Consider the following 20,111-nt stretch of genomic DNA (forward strand, 5'->3'; position numbering starts at 1 on the left):
AAGGATTCTGGGTAACAGAACCTGGTGAGAGCCCGATAAGTCACCCCATCCTTGGTTCCCCTAGGTGACTAGTTTTAAAAAATGCATAGGTTTGCTAGGTTTCCCTAGGTGCCAGCTGAGGTAGAGGCCAATATCCACAGCTAGGCACTTTCCAGAAAACACATCAGATTTCAATATAAAAATGTGATGTGTCCATGTTGCATTTCCTGCTGCGGGCACTAGGCCTACCTACACAAGTGAGGTGCCATTTTCATCGGGAGACTTGGGGGAACACCGAATAGAAGAACAAGAGTTATTGCCCCTTGTTGTTCTCCACATTTTTTCCTTCCAAATGTAAGACAGTGTGTAAAAAAGAAGTCTATTTGAGAAATGCCCTGTAATTCACATGCTAGTATAGGAACCCCAGAATTCAGAGATGTGCAAATAACCACTGCTTCTCAACACCTTATCTTGTGCCGTTTTTGGAAATACAAAGGTTTCCTTGATACCTACTTTTCACACTTTATAGTTCACCAAATGAATTACTGTATACCCTGTATACAATGAAAACCCATTGCAAGGTGCAGCTCATTTATTGGCTCTGGGTACCTAAGGTTCTTGATTAACCTACAAGCCCTATATAGCCACGCAACCAGAAGAGTCCAGCAGACATAATGGTATATTGCTTTCAAAAATCTGCTATAGCTGGAAAAAAAGTTATATAAGAAAATGTGGACAAAAAAGGCTCTTTTTTCATCTCAATTTCAATATTTATTTTTATTTTAGCTGTTACTTTCTGTAGGAAAACCTTGGAGGATCTGCACAATCGACCCCTTGCTGAATTCAGAATTTTGTCTACTTTTCAAAAATGTTTAGCTGTCCAGGATCCAGCATTGATTTCATACCCATTTATGTCACTAACTGGAGGGAGGCTGAAAGCAGAAAAAAGCAAAAAAATGGGGTATATCCCAGTAAAATGCCACGATTGTGTTGACAAATGTGGTTTTCTGATTCAAGTCTGCCTGTTTCTGAAAGCTGGGAAGATGGTGATTCTAGCACTGCAAACCCTTTGTAGATGCCATTTTCAGGGGGAAAAAACACATGCTTTCTTCTGCAGCACCTTTTTCCCATATTGTTTTTTTTTTTAAACTAAATTTTAGCTGTATTTTTGCTAATGTCTCCTCCAGGAAAACCCACAAATTCTGGGTACCTCTAGAATCCCTAGGATTTTGGAAAAAAAGACGAAGATTTGGCGTGGGTAGCTTATGTGGGCAAAAAGTTATGAGGGCCTAAGCGCGAACTGCCTCAAATAGCCAAAAAAAGGCTCTCCACCTGAGGGGTAAAAGGTCTGGCAGCGAAGGGGGTTAAGCATTAAAATTCCAACTTTCTAAAAGTGGCAGTGCTAGAACAGTAATTTAACATACAACTTGACAGTCAGATCGGATTTTAAACTTCTATTCATTTGAGTCCTTAAACAATAGTTCTAGCTATTACTAAACTGAAGTTAGGCATTACAATGTATTATAATGCAACTGTGCTTTTCAATGGGAGAGAGAGTCTTGCCACAATGAAAAACAACTTCGGAGCATTTTTACTGCCAGGACATATAAAACTTAAGTATTCATGTCCTACTTTTTAAATACACTGCACCCTGTCTTATAGGCATTCAGGCGCTACCTTAGGGGAGACTTATAAGTATTAAATAGGAAGGGGTAGATCTGGCAAACTGGTTGTTTTACTAGGTCCAATTTTCAGTTTTAAAACTTTAGTGGTGGCCCAATATGTACTAGTGACATCTAACTTATAGGCCCTGGGTACACAGAGCCCCATGTACTAAGAGACTTATAGATAAATTAAATATGCCAATCGGGAATTAGCCAGTTCTACATCTTTTCAGGATCAGAAGACATGGAAGACAGTGCCTTAGTGTTCAGAGTCCATACATCAGCAATAAAATTTACCAAAAAGTGGATGCATCTTCCTACAAGCATTCATAAGACATTTGGTGTTGCTACTTACTTTATTTAAACTAGTGTTCCAGTTTATGCAACAACTGCCTGGTTACCATTTCTTCCGTCATAAGAATGAACTTGAATGCAAATATTGAAAAGGATGTAACTTAGTGGTTGGTTTCCTTTTACCTCAATTTAACATTGATGCTTCTGTTAATTTTAAATGGTATAAATTACTGAAGCCATCAAGTAGACCTCTTGTTAGACTGCAGATACAACATAATGTGTAGTTTATAACAGAGTCAGTGTTTCTCATTTCATTAATTTAACTTGAAATTATTAAAAACATTTTAAATGCTGATATGTGTTTTTTTGTTTAAGAGGTGTGCTGTTTGGATGATCTAACATAGCATAAAACACAATGGTGTTAACTAACAACTATAATAGTGTCCATTTGTCAAATGCATATACTAATCAATATTTTGCTGTGGATGTCCGTTATATTCACCACTTTTAATGCATATTTCATTTTCTAGCTCCTTTTTTAATCTTCTTTGCAGGCACACCTTAACTCTGCTAGTGCAGCCTGTCCAGCAAAGGAGACCTATTCTTTGTTGATGCCTATGTATAGATGTGGGTATGCTAACTAGGTCGGTACAGGTTAAAAATAGTAAGACAGAAGCTTTTGCCTTACCACATTAACAACTATTTTCTTCCGTGAAATGCACGATAGGCACTCATAGGCCTTCGTAATTTTTATGAGCTTCTCAATACATACTTTTGTGGGTATAATGATGTCTGGTTTTTATGTTATGAGTTAATGAATTCTAAATTGTTGAGGTTTCCAGTAATTTGAATGCATTAAGTTGCATTTTTTACTTTACCCTAAATCAAATGAATGAAAAATGAAATTAATATAATTGTAAATACATTAATTATTGCTCTTTACGGTTTAGTTTAACTGGTACATTTGGATTTTGCTATATTCCAACAAGGATGGAGTAAGAAGTGATACAGGATTTGCTCACCTTCACAAACATCTAATCATACAAAAATAACAAAAGGGAACCCCTACCATGCTTCGTTTATCTCCCCATACCAGCTCAAATGGATCACTGTATGGTATTAAAAGGATTCGCACCCACAGACATTACAAGTGGCATGCTTCATCAGAGAGTCCTCCTCCAGATACCTAGTATAGCTGGACGGGGTCAGTCTTGGTAGCAGAGGGAGCTCTTTGGTTGTTAAGTGCGATCCTATATTTAAAATAGTCTAGGATTGTCCTGGCGGTTAATTGTATTTCCAAAGGACACCCTGACGGAGTTAAAAACAGGTAGTGATGCACTAAGGAAATTAGTATCCTCTGTATCCCTCGGTCAACATGTTTCAGCCATCACACCAATGCCTCAAGGGGCTAGTTGGCTTTCATCAGGACTTCACAAGGACACAGTTAGTGTCCTCTTTTGTGCTATTATGGTTGACCCCCTCCAGATACACAAGGTATCTGGATGAGGACTCTATTGTGAAGCATGCCACTGGGAATCCCAGTGGGTGAGAATCATTTTAATACCATCCATGATCCTCTCAGACTGGTTTGAAGGGATAGACTAAGCACAGTAGGGATCCCATCCTGTTGTTTTTGAATGGTTATGCATTTGGATTATGACAAAAGAGTGTACTGATGTATGTATGTCATAGTAATAACAGATTCGTAGTGTTTCTTATAGAAATAGCTCCATTTGGACGGTAGCTGCCTGCCTAGAAGTAAAGAAACGTTGACTCAGAAAATGAAAACTCTTTTTTTCAGAGTCCTCTAGCTTTCAAGGAAAGGGAGGCAAAGCATTTCTCTTGTAGAAGGACCTAGAGTACCAGACATAGACAATATCCAACATCCACCATGTCGAAGGTTCAGACTTTAAAGGTGGCTCTGCAGGACTGGCAGCTTCACACAGTCACTTGGCAGGAGAGAATGAAATTAGGGACTGTGCACAATTTACAAATAACTAGCATGCCATTTCACCACCATTCACAGTTTTGCTACTATTGTGATGTTCCTGAGTAGCTCAACCTAAACTGGTGTGAACACGGTGACGCTCACATTACTCATTATATTATTTACACCATTTCTGCCTATTATAATTTTCCTCTTAGGATTTCTTTGGATTCTGCAAACACAAGGTACTCTTAGTCCAATAAATACATACACGTGCACCCAAGAATGACTTTCCCGTTTTAAAGAGTGCTATTAGAGAAGGTTGGGTGTTTTAAAATAGTTTCAATACGTCCCAGTTCACTAAACGTTTTCCGAATTCCAAATGTCCAAACTACAGCGTTTAAGAGATCTCCAATGGGAGATAAAACATAATGACCTAATCCAATAACATTTAACTGGACAGTGATTATTTTTTGTACCAACCAGTAAAGTTCCCAGCTATGACGTAGGGTATAACGCCTCCAGGCCAAATTCTTTCCGTCCTTGAGGTTGCAGCCCGTCGAACTCTTTGAGATGCTTCTTGACTCAGGGCTTCCAAAGGTTTAATGATATTGGCAGCTTGCCCTCTGGCAATAGTGGTATTGAAGTTAAAATCTGTAAAACAGAGGCACATGACAGTTAAAGCTTTCTGTATAGCAAATATCATGCGATAAGAGCTAATCAAGATTTCTCACCAAAGTTACTCCATTATTCTGAGCCCCTAACCTCCTCCTATAGCCAACAAGTGATTGCTTGGGGAGGGCATGAACTAAGTGCAGATCACATGTGAGGGCTTTCTGGACACTCGTCCTTACTATTCAAACAAAAAAGAGGATCAAGAAGTAAACACTAGTAAGGTGTGGACATGGAGACTGCCTTCTGCAGTAATTCTAATATAATTACTGTAGTGACTTGCTTACAGTGACATATCGGCTTCTCAAAGCGACGTATGCTCAAAAGGAGTTCGAGAAGTTGCAATGAAATGTTTCAAAAACGTTTCAACAAGAAGAGCATCTGCTCTCGAACCAGAAAATATAAGCATTTAAGAGTTGCCTATTAAATGAAAAGACGTGGAACAAGTTATAGTAAGCCAGAGGTTCTACTTTAACACAGGTGAATCTACACAAAAAATAATAGGCGATGGATCCCATGTAAGTCAAAATAAAGTGAGATTCAAACCATGCTCCAGCACTTAATGGATGCTCCCCGGGCTGAGAACAGACAATTGGTTGTCTCAACTGCCATTCAAATTAGGGTTCATTTTACATTAAAAATATTAAATGGCTTCCGATCTGGACTGGAATAATGCCTGGTAACATTATATAGCATGGTGTTTCCGGAGCACTATTTCTCTGTCATTAAGACAAAGGGACCATAAACTCTGTCTATAGTTGTGCACTCATAGGACACACTTGAGGAAGCTAAGACCGATCCTTTCCCGTTTTCTCCCACAGGGCAAGTCAATGATCCAGATCACTTTGAGTACGTTTTTTTTTTTAAACATCAAAACAAAGTATGGTTCCACTAAAATGATGTAGAAAGGCTGTCTCAGTAGGAGGGATGTGTCATTTTTATTTTTTTGCAATCTTCAAGTGCTGTCAATCAACTGAAATTGAATGAATTACTCTGCTAAATAACTTGAAACTGGCACGTTGTAATTCACCAGCTGAGCAATTCAAAGTTATCATGTAGTAACTTGCTTTTAACTGAAATATAACTTCCATTACAATATACAATAATCATTGGCAAAACCAAGAGTTATAGCTTTTTTAAATAAAAAGATTCAGAATATTTTGTTTCTCTTCATAAGTGTCAGGGTGTCAATTAGTGAGTGAGTGAACGTGAAAGGATGGATGTGTTGTATGGATGAATAAATTAATGGACCAGCGAGTGAGCTGACGAAAGGTATATGAATTTTGAACTTGGTACGCAACCTTGCAATCTATGACAGTTTATTAATCAAAAAATGTTTTAAACATTTTTATGGACCAACCCGTTCTTATTGGTGAAAATTGAATAAAACGAACAAGCCTGACAAAACATTATGCTTGTCAATCACCGTTCTTTTGTCAGCACAGGTTATTGTCATCTAAGGCTATGAAGGTTCTGAACTACAAAGATTACAATGTTTGGGAGATTCCACATAAACTGTGAAAGACATGGAGCATAGTGGGCCATTTCAGAATTAGAGCTAATGTTTTTGGATAATGTTGCTCACTACCAGCAAACCCACAGTGCCCCCTTGATATCAATAAACAACATGAAATCCCACAAATCCTCGACTGCTAACTATGTTACTGATATTGCTATAGAGGTCACATTAACCTGGAGGCATCTTGGCGCTAAGATTCTACAACAAGGAACAGGTAGCAAAGGAAACAAGATAACAGAACAAATAAAATTGCTAGTGCACTCTTTGACGGAGCAAAGATAAGCAGGCAGTTAAGCTCCAGAGGGAGAGCATGTCAAGGCTGTGGACTTCTGTAGATGTTATATCTTCACATAATGTGTGTTTCAGCATTAATGATGTTCCCAATATCAATGATCTTGGAGGAACATATGGGATCTACTTTGAGGGAAGAAATGCCAGACCCTTCACAATAAAGCTAAATGAAGCAGGCAAACCAGACACAGCATTTCACCTAGGGGTGTAACACAGGTCCCCGAGGTGCAAGGGGCCCCCACCCCTTCAAGGAGCCCCCAACTGTTTATGGGGCCCACATTCTACCCAAGGTCACTGAATATCTTTGAGATCAACAAATCTAGAAGCCTCAGATACATGATGATGCCAAATTTCAGAAATAATAGTATACAAGTCCCCCCTAACCATGGGAAACTTAGCTACGGTTGGGAGTGAAGAATGTTCCTCTGCATTCTCCGTTCTATAAAACCAGTTAGACAAGCATTTGCCAATAATTGTGGCATTTGTTTATCAACTTGTTTATTAATTTGGGTTTTTGTTAACGTTGTGTTCATTTTTGATAACTGTGGAATGATGATGGGAAAGAAAATACAGTTTGATTGTTGGAAGGGGAAGTTAACGCTCAGATAGATACAGTAGAAAAAACGGATTTTGTATTGTTCTTCATGGTCTATATTCTGAGTCAATAGCAATTGAAGGCAAGCATAATGCGGTTAGTTTTTGAGCTTACTGAACTTCATGTCTCTTTGTTTGGGTTAAGGACATTTCATTATTGGTCCTTGAACACCCTTTGATCTGCTGCCCGCTTTATGCCTCCTGAAAAGATCATTGATTGACCTGAAGATCACAAATTGAGAAAAGGTCTCCAGGAAGGAGGTAGCGAGATGTCAGCGTCTGCAAGACCTTTGTCGCACTGTGCTTTGTGGATGGTGCAAATAACCTTTAATTTACTCTTCGTATCAGAAGCCACTGGAGATCTTTAAAAGCTGGTTTGAGATGGCCCGCTTCCAAAGGTTAAGATACATTTGGCTGCCTGATTTTGAAGACCAAACAGCGAGAGTGAGATAGGTCAAAGGTTCCCAAGGATTTTCCTGAGTTTCTATATTCTAAGAAATTATATAAAATTTGGTCCCTGCAGGGGTGCAATATGAGGACCAATTAGGTGAAACCATCCATCTCTAGATGCATTCGGTGAGAATTGTGACCCCACAGAAACGGTGCAAAATCCCCCTTGTAGACCACCAACATGTAGGCTTTGGGAGAGAGAAACTGAATCTGAAAACCTTTCTTTAAAAAAAAAAAAAAAACTAAAAAAAAAGCAGCTGACAGGCTTCATATAATCCTTTTCAATGAGCTGCTCAACCAAAGCAGTCTCCCATTCAAGGCCGGCTTTCAGGACAGGTTTGGCTTTATGTGATTTCAGAGCTTTATACATTAAAGTGATCAGGTGCCAACCTGTTCCTAGCTGCAGGATACCTGCCAAAACACTAGATGGATGGTGTGCATCAGGAAAGTTAGCCCAATCTCCCTGGCCATACTAGATAGTTTAGCATATTGAAGAAATTACCCCACTCCTTTTCCAACTGCCTCCCCCGCTTCCGGGAAAGTAAAGAAAAACTCTCCAGCGCACAGATCGGCCACCAATTCACAACAACCCTCCCTCCACTTAGACATCAACACTGTGGAGTCAATGGTCCGAAACAGTGTTAAATCTCATGTATTGACGTCCTGCTAGACATAAGAGCCTCCTCCTCACTTATTTGACTGTGCAAGAAGCTGAAGGCCTGGCCTTTCGAGTAGTCTCACTAGGCCCTAGATGGGGCAAGACATTCACCTGCTCAGGGCCAGATTAACCTCTCTGTTGATAGTGCGCTCTACAACTCTGAATGACATAACATAGCCAATATAAGAGATCTAAGAGAAGAGATTCAAACATCCACAGGTCTTAGAATTAGGCTGTCATGTAGTGCAATAAATGTACAAACTCTTAGCAGAAAGCAATGGCTACTAGCAGCTCGATTACCTGCGAGTGGAGCAAAAGAATTACATTCAAATGCTTACGCATTGCTTACTAAGCCTTTGAAGGATCCAGTCCAGAATACCACCTAAAATGGTAATATCTCGAGGTGCAAGCTGGAAAGGGGCAGTAACAGGCAGATCACTCAACCACAAATTTCTGATGAACAAAAACAAGACAGGCAGTGGGAAGGTCTATCAAAATGTATGGTGCATGCCCCTGGAATGTCTTGACCTTCACCTCTGAGGCATGCCCAGAATCCTGCCCTTCAAAAAAGCCGCTCAAGAGAATGTTGTTCAAACAGGTTACCGGTGTTAAGGACTAGGACTTCTGAACGGCTGATTTCCAAGTATGGTTGAGAATTACATATGTATGCTGCCCATTTATGTCTGGATGGCTCATAAACAATCAGTGACCACATACACCGCCTTGCTACGTCTTGAAACTCTATATGGTCTGTCGTTTGAGAGCTATTAAATAAATAAATGCAACTATGCGGAGTTCGGACTCTTCCGGTCTAACTAAGTATCTACGTGGTATTCCTTAACAATGCCTTTCAGAACAGAGGCACCTTAAACATTGTACAACTGTTTCATCATTTTTGCCTTTTCGGAGTAAAGTTTCTTTAATCGCACCCAGTCAAGTATTAAATATAAAAAATGATCGAGACTGATTTGTAAGCGCCTTCAAGACATCGTGAACACACAGACGAATGAACCCACGTCGTTTTTTTGGCTTTGCCCCAGTTCCTTACATCATGCTGGCAACAGAAACTTGGCAAAAACGGACAATGTAGATCTCTCAGGCCCTGCGTCCCATATTATGCCTGTTTGAAAAAAGGGTTGGAGGTGAAGAACGGCCTATTCTACAACACTCTGTCCATCTAACATCATGTGCTAACTGCATAGTTCTGTCTTTATTTACATCTACCAAACTCTGAAGTACCCGCGCCGAGCTCTGTTTGGCTTAACGGAAATGAGGTAAATCCACTGGGTATTGTCTTGAAACCATTGTTGGGGCGTGGGGCAAGAGCACTGACCCAGCTTTACACTGTTGAGCTCTGATGCAATCTGGTGTTTTCTTTTCAGTCACGCTGAGCCCTTTTCCTCCATGGAAGTCCCCTCTTCCACTGCCAGCCGATGCGGAGTTCGCATATTTAATTTAACTCCTCAGCAAAAACTTGAAAAAGCGATTCATTGTAGTAAAGGTGAAATTCTGGAATACATGAATGAGAGTGAAAAACTCTGGTAAACTTAGAAAATACTCCAACGAGGAAGTAAGCTCATTCATGACTTATCTGTCGCAGAATTGTTGTGCGTTCCCCCACTTCATGTTCTTGGAGAATCGGGACACTGTCCGGGCCCAGAGTTGTTTCTTTCATCTCTAGATACTTCGTAGATTGGGTCTCGCAAGGCAGTATGATTGCCTCCGACAGGCCTCCTTTTGGCAGTGCATTTATTTTCCGGCTCTGTCTGTTCTTTTCGGCAGAGGAACAGGATATTGCAGCAGATTTTTGGGACGCATTTAAAGAGTTGTTTACTACTACTTGTTTCTCATGTGCATTCTAAGCCAATGTCATCATGAAAAGTCATAACCATTCAGAAACGCACACTCCAGGCAGCCATCAGTGCAAAAAGGCTACACCCCTGAAATAAACACGGACACCAATGTTAATGAAGTTTAGGTTCCTCCAGAGACTGAATGCGGAAACGGCTGAGAGCACAGCACCTGCTCATTTAGAGAATCAATTGGAGAACGCAATGTTGCTCTGTAGGACTGACTACGATATCGGACTCGCGATTCCATTCTTTATGAGCACGTGATGACCTTATAATAGGGACCGCACCATAGACTGAAGGCAATCAAAAAACAAAACCATAACACTTCACATCTCAGGAAGCCATATCATCACACAGAACCATAATACTCCCGATAATATATTGTACCAAATCGAACCACCAAAAAATAAGACAAAATATCTAGACAGTCCATGATGCACACCAGTAAACATCATTATATGTTGCAAAACATCACACCTTGCTGCACATCCCCACAAAGAAGTATTCCATATATTCCCATCAAAAACTTTTTTGCACCCTACTGTTTTGCCTGCTTCAGACTGACAGGAGACAACATTAAAGGAATGCCAAGAATGCAGCACTCTTAGTCTGAGTAATAGATTTATTAAGGCTCTTCCCAAGGAATGAATAATGTGAACGTTTATGTCAAATGCAGCAACACAAGTGCACTTCTGAAAATAATCACAGCAGTAAAATAATAATGATCAGAGAACTCAACAATGGTTATTACATGTATACGTGTGTGTATATATAGACTACATGTTCACACATGCACAAAACAAAGCTAAAAATAAGAATTAAAAATGCTTCACCATGGGGCTTGACAGTGACATCATCCCTTTTGCCAGCATCAGGCCGAGGAACCCTCACAACCAAGACAGAGGGAGTTTTTCCAACCACATGGGATTCTTCTGAGCAAGGCATCGCCCCTCAGAAATGAGTTCCTTCTAACCTGATTGTCAAGCTTCCTTCCCTCATATACTTTAAACAAGCTGGAGAGGAGAATTCTAGAAACCACCCCAGCCATCGAATGAGTTGTTCAAATGCTGGCCGCACCAGGTCGGTGTTGAAAAGGAGCACGTGTGAGACTGGCTAACTTTCACAGTATTTTTCCAATACCGAGCTGTTCCTTGCCTTAGCATAAACATTCTCTGTCTGGTACAGCTTATTATCAGTGCTCTTCACTCCTCCATGTTATGTATCCATCCTTCATGTTGCGCAAGCTGTGCGCGGAAAAATGCCTTACGGTGTGTGAAGCTAAGCTAAGCACAAAATGGAGTCAGTGCTCAAGATGGAGCAGGTGGTGGTTAAATAACAATAACATTACACCTATGCAACACAGCTGTCAGATCCCAGTTTGAGGTCTCAAAGGACAACCATGGGCTACAGGGCCACAATTTTGGTTGTTGGCATTATTTGCGTCCGGTGTCCTGAGTCTGTCCGACCACAGCTCTGCCAAGTTGGCCAAGTACAGCCTTTATGAATTTGACTTTCAGGATAGAGAGGGAGAGCAGTCAAAGGCTTCCGAGGGAGGTAGTGTGGGAGGGAGGGGCTTTCAAGCGCTCAGAACTCAACTAACAGACATAATGGTGTAATGTCCATTCCAGTATGTATCTTCAATTGAAATGGAAGTACTTCAATCTCAAAGAAAAACAAAATACCACGCAGTTCAATCAATTACAGGGAGGCAATCTATGATCCCCAGTAACATTCTGCTTCCCTCCCGCTGCTACCCTGTTTCATGTCTAGGAGTTTTAGGCATAAAGTTACTGGTATGGCACATGGGGACAGGCGTTAATCAAACACAGTTAGCTCTAGATTAGCCCACTAGTAAATGCTTAGATCAGTTCAATGACTTTCATCACAAAAAGTGCACAAGGGCAAAAGGTCTCTTGCTCACACGTTCAGCTTTTCAAGGTATTTGCACCTACACTCCTATTTACCTTCTTGGTGGAGCTGTGGTTTGGGTGGCAATGGCTGGCATTCTTAGCGAATCCATTCTTGCTGCACTAGCTGCAGGAATGTGGCAGTATAGCAGCAGCTTCACTTTTGTCACCGAAGCATGCAAGGAAAAAATCCCATTTCCCCCTGAGATTCTCTGGCAGAAATCCCATCATGCTCTAAAGGTTCTTTTTAAACTTTCCACCACCAACTGGTCTGCACGTGGTATGATTTAGTGAAGTGGTAGCTCACACCATCTTTTTCTCACAAAGGACGATATAAAGTTGGCTCTCTGGTCAGAAATCACAGCCTTTTGAGATCCAACCCTTGAAAAGTTACATAGGAGTGTCCTGGCTACTCCACTGGCAATTGTGCCCCTCAGAGAAACAGCCTCTGGATACTTGGCAGCATGATCCACCACAGTCAAGATGTACTTGTAGACAGATGATGGGAGTGGTGTCTCAACCAGGCCAACTATTTCAATGACTACATGTAGGAAAGTAGCCTCTTTTTAGCATGGTTACCCCCCACTGTTTGCCTGTTTGTCAGTGTGTTTGACTGTGTTCACTGGGATCCTGCTAACCAGGCCCCCAGTGACTATGCTCTCTCCCTTTAAACTCGGTTACCTGAACCACTTACACCCCACATTTGGCATACTGGTACCCCCCTGTAAGTGCCTAATATACACTACCCAGGCCATTGGGGTACCTGGGGATCCCCATGGGCTGCAGCATGTATTATGCCACCCATGGGGAGCCCATGCAAAGTGTACTTGCAGGCCTGCCATTGCAGCCTGCATGAAAGGGTGCATGCACCCTTGTCACTGCAGGTCACTGCACCAGGTCACTGTAATTCACCCCTATGGCAGACCCTCACAGCCCAGAGGGCAGGGTTCAAGTAGCTGTGTGAGAGGGAGCCCCTGCATTAGCAGAGGTGCCCCCATGAATTCCAGTTCCATTTTCCTGGACTTCGTGAGTGAGGAGACGCCATTTTATGCATGTACCGGACATAGGTCACTACCTATGTCCAGCTACATAATGGTAACGCTGAACCTAGGCATGTTTGGTATCAAACATGTCGGAATCATACCCCAATACTGTTGCCAGTATTGGAAGTATGATTTCATGCACTCTGGGAGCTCCTTAAATGACCCCAGTATTGTTCCCACCAGCATTCTGGGGGTTTCTGGGAAGCCCAAGCTGCTGTCACCCATCAGACAGGATTCTGCTCTCCTGCTGCTTGAACAGCTCAAGCCCAGGAAGGCAGAACAAAGGATTTCCTTTGGGAGAGGAGGGTAACACCCTCTCCCTTAGGAAATAGGTGTTACATGGCTTGGGAGGGGTAGCCTCCCCAAACCACTGGTATGCTTTGTAGGGCACATTTGGTGCCCTCATGCATAAACCAATCTACACCAGTTCAGGGACCTCCAGTCCCTGCTCTGGCGTGAAACTGGACAATGGAAAGGGGAGTGACTACTCCCCTGTCCACCACCACCCCAGGGGTGGGGCCCAGAGCTCCTACAGAGGGTCGCTATGTTCTGGCATCTTGAATCCAAGGTTGGCAGGGACCTCTGGGAGCATCTGAGTGGCCAGGTCAGGCAGGTGACGTCAGAGCCCCCTCCTGATAGGTGGTCACCTGGCTAGGTGATCAATCCCCTTTTCAGGGCTATTTAGGGTCTCTCTCTTGGGTGGGTCCTCAGATTCGGCTTGCAAGATTCCAGCAGGACTCCTCTGCAACCTTACTTCGACTTCTAGCCACTGGAACCACAACTGGACCCTCCAGGATCCGACAATCTGCATCCATGACAAAGATTCTGCTTGCAACATTGTTTCCACAGCTCATTCCAGCTTCTGCAACATTTCCCTGGCAAGTCTTCAGTCTGCATGAGAAGGAAGAAGGATTCAGAATTAATCTGAATCCTTCTTCCTTCTCATGCAGACTTCTGAATCTGCCAGTTTTTTGTCCCTTGCAGAGACCACGGTGCGACGACGGCGGCATAAAAGTAAGGGGCTGGTCCCTAGCAGTAGAGATTATTTACAGCCCTCAGCCCAGACCCGGAAAGCCCTCAAATTGGAATATTCAGGCACAGATCTTGTGAGTGCAATAGAGACTCATTCTTCCCAGAAGGCAACTAAGATGGCTGATGAATCGGTATGTGGTCCAACCTACGCATTAGATGATCGACACATGGATTCTGAAATGCTGCAGTCTATATATAATTCAATAAAGGAGTTACAAACTGAGACAAGAGCAGAAAGTCATAGGGCACGGCTGGCTACAAAACAGCTACAAGGAACAGTACGTAAGGTGGTCAAGTACTGCACAGAAATTGAGGGGAAACTAAGTTTAATGGAAGAAAGGACATCAGTCGTTGAAGGAGAGATCGAGGCTGAGAAAGCGCAAACTACAATGCATGAAGGACAATTAACTGACATCATGTGGAAGCTAGAGGATCAGGAAAACAGGCAACGGAGAAATAATTTACGCTGTCTTGGGGTCAAAGAAGAAGCAGAAGGCAGTAATATCAGGGCCTATATGATTAAAGTATTACAGGAAGCATTTCTGAGCTTTCCAATTGGGACTGGGAAGCTGAGGTCCAGAGGGTACATAGATACCCACTAGTACGCCGGGAAGGCCGCAGAGAGGAATCCAAACATCCTACAGCTATTCTGATATATTTTGGCAACTATCTTTTAAGACAGTCTATATATGAAAAAGCCCGTCCTGATGCCATGCGTAGTGGAGGCGGAGAAACTTTTTTCACTCGCCCTGATTACTGTCATGCTACAGTGGAACGAAGGTGGAGACTGCAGCAGCTGATTAAACTTTTTCAAGACAAAGGGGGAGAGGCGTATTTACTGGGTCCCGCTCGTCTCAAAACTGTGTTCAATGGAAAAACTAGAGTATTTACTTCTGAAATCCAGGCTAAAGAGTATTTTCTTGGGTTGTAATCTAATATGATGTGAAGAACCTATGTGGTTTTAGGATTCTCGAGGGGAGTATAAGATGCCGGTCACTTAAGGGGCGGGGGTGGTGGGTGGTAGAAGGCCAACGGTGGTCTGACTTTCTCAAGGGGGGCGGGGGAGGGAGAGGGTGTGTTTTTTTTTTAGGGGGGAAGGGTGAGGGGGGTGTCAGGGGGGATTTAGAGGGGATGGGGGTTGGGGACAAGGTCAGTTGGCGGTAGGGGATGGGGGGAAAAGGGGGAAATTTGTACCCAAAAGGATGTGTAGTGTTATGTATGATTTTACCAATGTAAGATGGTTACTTGCTAGGTGCAAGGCTAAATCACCCAAGTTAGTCAGAAATTGTCAATTAAGAATGTACATATGTCAAGTATTAGGATAGCAACCATTAATATATGTGGGTTAAAGACCCCCCGGAAGAGAAAAAAAAACACAGAGGATTTATGAACGTTAAAAGCAGATATCTACTGCCTGTAAGAGACACATGTAGAAAAGGCAGATAGGAAATTGTTAGGAAGCCTGGGGTTGCGGTTATTAGGGTGTACTGAACAGATGACTAAAACAAAGGGGGTTGCGATTATGGCAGCTAGTACTAACTGTATTGTTAACCGGCAGAAAGTAGACACAATTGGTAGGTGGGTAAAAATGGAATGTTTAGTAGGTAACGTTAAATTTACATTATGCTCATTATATGGTTCAGTGGAAGATGGCCCCTCATTATTTCATTTTATATCTGCAGAACTTATACTATGGCCCGCACCATATATTATCTGTGGTGATTTGAACTTTAACGGGTCATGGGATGGGGCACAGAACTTAAGAGATATAAGAAGGAGTAAATATCCAGGGCGGAAACCTAGAGTTTTTCAAGCTCTTAAGAATATGCAAAGGGAGGTTGGATTAATAGATGCATGGGTGGCTCTGGAAGGTCTTAAACCAGGATATACCTATGGTTCCGCTCCACATAGGAAATTTGCTAGATTGGACTATTTTTTAATATCTCCAATATTTCTAGGCGAATTAGAGATTAAATTATACGCTTGCTTTATGGCAGATCATAACCCATTGGTATTAGTGATAAAGGATAGAGAAAGCCAGAGAATTTAGAGGAATTGGACGTTTGGGTGTGGTTTGTTGAATGATCCTTTGTACATACAGCACATGAGTGTGCGGTTAAAGGAATTTTTAGATTTCAATATTGGAACAGCCTCAATATAAATAGTTTTGGATACATTAAAGGCACTTATACGGGGGGAAACTATGGGGTACAGTATAAAGAGACGGAAGCAGGCAACAACACAACTCCAGATATACATGGGGAATTCACAGACAGCAGAAGAGCAGCTTATTCGGGCTATTTGGAATGATGTTGGGGTCGAGGATGCTATACATCAGGTTTCAATCGTGAAAATGGTACTCGGGAATTATTCGACCGAGAGGTTAGCAGGGAAAATAGCAACAAAACGAAGTGAGTGCTATGAATATAGTGAAAAAATAGGGCATATGTTAGCTATGCGAACTCGCCAGAGGGCAACGTCAGGCATAATTATGCCAGTACAAAACAAGGCAGGCCTGACAGTATCGAGACCTAATTCTATTAGGTAAGCCTTCCGGGAATACAGTACTATACAGAATTATATGACACGGCTAATATGGGACAGCATATTGATAATCATTGGGTGATGCCGACTAGATTTAGCAAAATTACGGCAGACAACCAAAAAGTATTGGAGAAGGAGGTGATAGTTGAGGAAATGGTAGACGCACTTGAGGCACTCCCAAGTGGGAAAGCTGTGGGGCCAGATGGTATTCCTTTAGAGCTATATAAACATTTTAAGAAGGTGCTCTCATCAGCTTTGTTGGAATTGATGTTACACGCGCAGATGGGAGGTAATCCTCCTCCATCCTGGGGCTCTGCTAATATTGTGGTATTTTTAAAGAAAGGGAGGAATCCGGATAGTTTAAGCTCATACATCCCTATTACCCTGATGAATAGTGATGCCAAAATTTATTCCAAAATGTTAGCGACTCGACTGTCTGGATGCATCCATAAGCTGGTTAGCTGTAACCAACATGGTTTTGTTCCTGGTAGGGACACAACTGATCACATAAGGAGGGTTATAGCATTATTTGATGCTACATATGCGGCAGCAGAACCTATGGCCATGATTTTATTAGATGCAGAGAAAGCGCTCGACAGAGTGAACTGTAAGTATCTTTGGGATATATTAAGGGTATATGGCTTAGGAGAAAGATTCACTATAGCTATCAAGGTGCTATATAAAGAACCGAGTGCGATTATAGGGATTGGGGGAGAATGCTCCCATCCCTTTAGGATTAGACGGAGAACACGGCAAGGATGTCCATGCTCAACACTATTATTCGCACTATACTTAGATCCCTTCCTACATTTTTGGGAAAAGAATTTGAACGTTCAGCCAGTTATTCGCTATGGGTGGTCAACAAAGATTTTGACTTATGCAGATGGTGTGGCAGTTAAAACTGCGAATCCTGATCTCGCCCTGAGAGAAATTGAGGACGCAGCGTTACATTTTGGGGCAATCTCTGGTTATCTTCTCAATAGAGAAAAGACTAAAATAGTTATGAATGAGTATTGTAGGTCGTCAGATACACGGAAAGTGGAACACGCAGTATATCTAGGGATTGATTTTCAACCTCAGGTAGAGGAGATTGTCCGGTATAATCTTTTGCTTATCATAGAAAGTGCCAGATATAATTTTAGTAGACGGGACAACCTGCACATGACGTTCCTACCAAAAATATTATATGTATTTCGTGCAATACCCTTGGAAATTGAGAAATCTTGGTTTAGGAAATTAGATCAACTAATTATGCGGTTTGTTTGGTCATACGGTAAGATATGCAGGGCAAGCAAATATATGACACTTTCAAGGTGAAAGGAAGGATGGTCCCTCCCCGACTTTAAATTGTACCAGATGGCAGCTGCAATTCAGTATAGGCAGTCTTTGTTTATCAGGGGAACACTGGTAAATGATAGTGAATATGACCCTAGTATTTATGAGCTGTTAATTGGCCCGGATGCGAAAGGGGCGATGTTTAAGCTTTTGGAACCAAGTTACTTTAAGAAAACGCGGTTTAAAGTTCTTCAGGCAGCTTTTAAAATCTGGGGTCTGTTGCAAAAGAAAATGGGATTGGGAAGGTATAATTATTATACTCTGATCAAAGATAATAAGTTTCTCTCTCAGATTTTTCACGATAGTATTATGGAGCAGTGGAATCAAAAGGGCATACAAAGGCTTGGGGATTTTTTTGAGGATTCTACAATTATGACTTTTGGAAGCCTACGGGGGAAATTCGAATTAGCTCAAACAGGCTTTTTAAAGTATTTACAAGTAAGAGACTTTATCGTACGAAAGACTGGTGGACCAGCAGGATTTGGTAAGAACTCTTTACTAGATAAGATGAACTCATCCGATAAGAATACAATACGATTATTATATGTGGAATTGACAGATAATCTTCCGGACGATCTAGTGAAGCATAGTCAAAAATTGAGTATTAAGCTAAATGTGGAAGAGGAAGCCTTCTATGAGTCTCTAGAGTTAGGGTGTACCTCCTTGTTGTCAGCATCTCTCCAGGCACAACATTATAAAACAATTTTTGACCTGTATATTACGCCCCAGAAACTAGTACAATGGGGTCGGGAACAAGGGGTACACTGCCCAAGATGTCAGCAACACGGGCTGGATATAATTCATATATTTGCGACCTGTATAAAATTAGTAAATATTCAAGCAAAATTGGAAAAGTTTATTAAAGATGTCGTAGGAGTAGAAATTGGGTTAACACCTGAGGTGGTTATATTAGGAGTTACGGAGCAAAGGAAGCCCACTGTCAGAAAATGTCTTTTTATGATTATGTCAGTATATCGACTGAGGATTGCTTCGGTATGGCTTGATCGAACACCTCCTACATATCAGAATTGGTTAGATCGTCTCCTTGTAGTTTACCAGCTGGAAAAGACCTTGTATGAGCAAAAAGGGAAAAGAGGGAGACAAAAAGGGCGAGAGATATGGGGGGCCTTGGGTGAGTGGCTTGCCAATATGTGATGACTGTATTAGATATGTTAAAATCAGCTAAATGATCTGCAGACGTATTGTTGTGATTGTTGGTAATCATACATATGTTTACTTATGGTTGCTTTGAGTACTAATAAAAATAAAATTAAAATAAAAAAGAGAAGGAAGAAGGAATCTCCTTTGGAGTGAAGGAGTCGCTCCCCTGCATCCACAGGCACCAACTGCAACGATGACTAGCTGCGTGCATCTCCTCTCATCCTGAGCTGCGTGGATCCTACATCACAGGTGGTGATCTAGAGTTGTCCTCTTGCCAGCTGTCCAACTATGGTGGAGGTAAACCCTTGACTTCCCCCGCAGGACAGTACCACTGTGCACTGCATCCCTTGCAGCTGCCCAGGCTTGTTTGCATCTCCTCTAAGGGATCTTCAGCCTAAGTGCAGCACTAGCCCCCAGTACTCCTTCCTGTGACACACAGCCCTCTGCGTGCGTCTCCTGGGGTGTGGGACCCTTCTCCAGCTGTGCTGAGTTTGTTGCTCTACCACTCCTGGTTCCTCGTCCAGTGGGTCTCCTGTGAGGGCTGCCTCTTCTTCTTTGAACTCTCTGCCATGCTGAGTGTCCCCCTAGGACTCCCCCGTGGGTTGAGTCCTCCTGGACCTTGCTGTTCCCCGGCAGCTCCACTTTTGCTTTACCGTGACTTCTGTCTTTGCCAAGGCTTCTTGGTAGCTTTTCCACACCACCGTCCGACTGGAATCTTCCATGGGACATCGACTGCATCTTCCAGTAACTCTTCACCTGCTCCAGGGCTGCATGCCTGACCGTCTTTGTCTCACGGTCGCCCAACCCCTGCATCCACAGCTGGGTGGGTAGTAGCTCCTACTCCTCCTGGACTCTTTTGTGACTTCTGGACTTGGTCCCCTTCTTTTATAGGTCTTCATCTTCAGGAATACACCACTGGTTTCTTGCAGTCTTGGCTGGGTGTTGCATTTTCTTCATTTTCTTCCTTCTGGGTCGTTTGGGGAAAATCTAGTAATTTACTCATTTCCTCCTGGTCGCTAAGGGGCACTGTGCTACTTACCTTTGGGGTTTCCTAGTACCCCCAGCTCCCCTCTACACATTACACTTACCTAGGTGGGGGTCCTGTGTTCGTATTCCATTTTTAGTATATGGTTTGGGCTCCCTCTGGGGTCACTATTGTCTAACAGCTTTTGCGCTGTTTTCTATCAC

The 20,111-nt window shown here is 42.3% G+C and overlaps 1 protein-coding gene across 1 annotated transcript in view; it reads right to left on the minus strand.

Annotated features, from left to right (window-relative positions):
• TLL2 (tolloid like 2) overlaps positions 1–20,111 on the minus strand; it is a 1,863,287-nt gene that overhangs the window by 882,203 nt on the left and 960,973 nt on the right. The window contains exon 4 of the mRNA XM_069240439.1: positions 4,348–4,518. Within this exon, the coding sequence (XP_069096540.1) occupies positions 4,348–4,518 (171 nt within the window). The remainder of the gene's footprint in view (positions 1–4,347; positions 4,519–20,111) is intronic.

This window comes from Pleurodeles waltl, chromosome 6 (assembly GCF_031143425.1).
Source record: "Pleurodeles waltl isolate 20211129_DDA chromosome 6, aPleWal1.hap1.20221129, whole genome shotgun sequence".
Lineage (NCBI taxonomy): Eukaryota > Metazoa > Chordata > Amphibia > Caudata > Salamandridae > Pleurodeles > Pleurodeles waltl.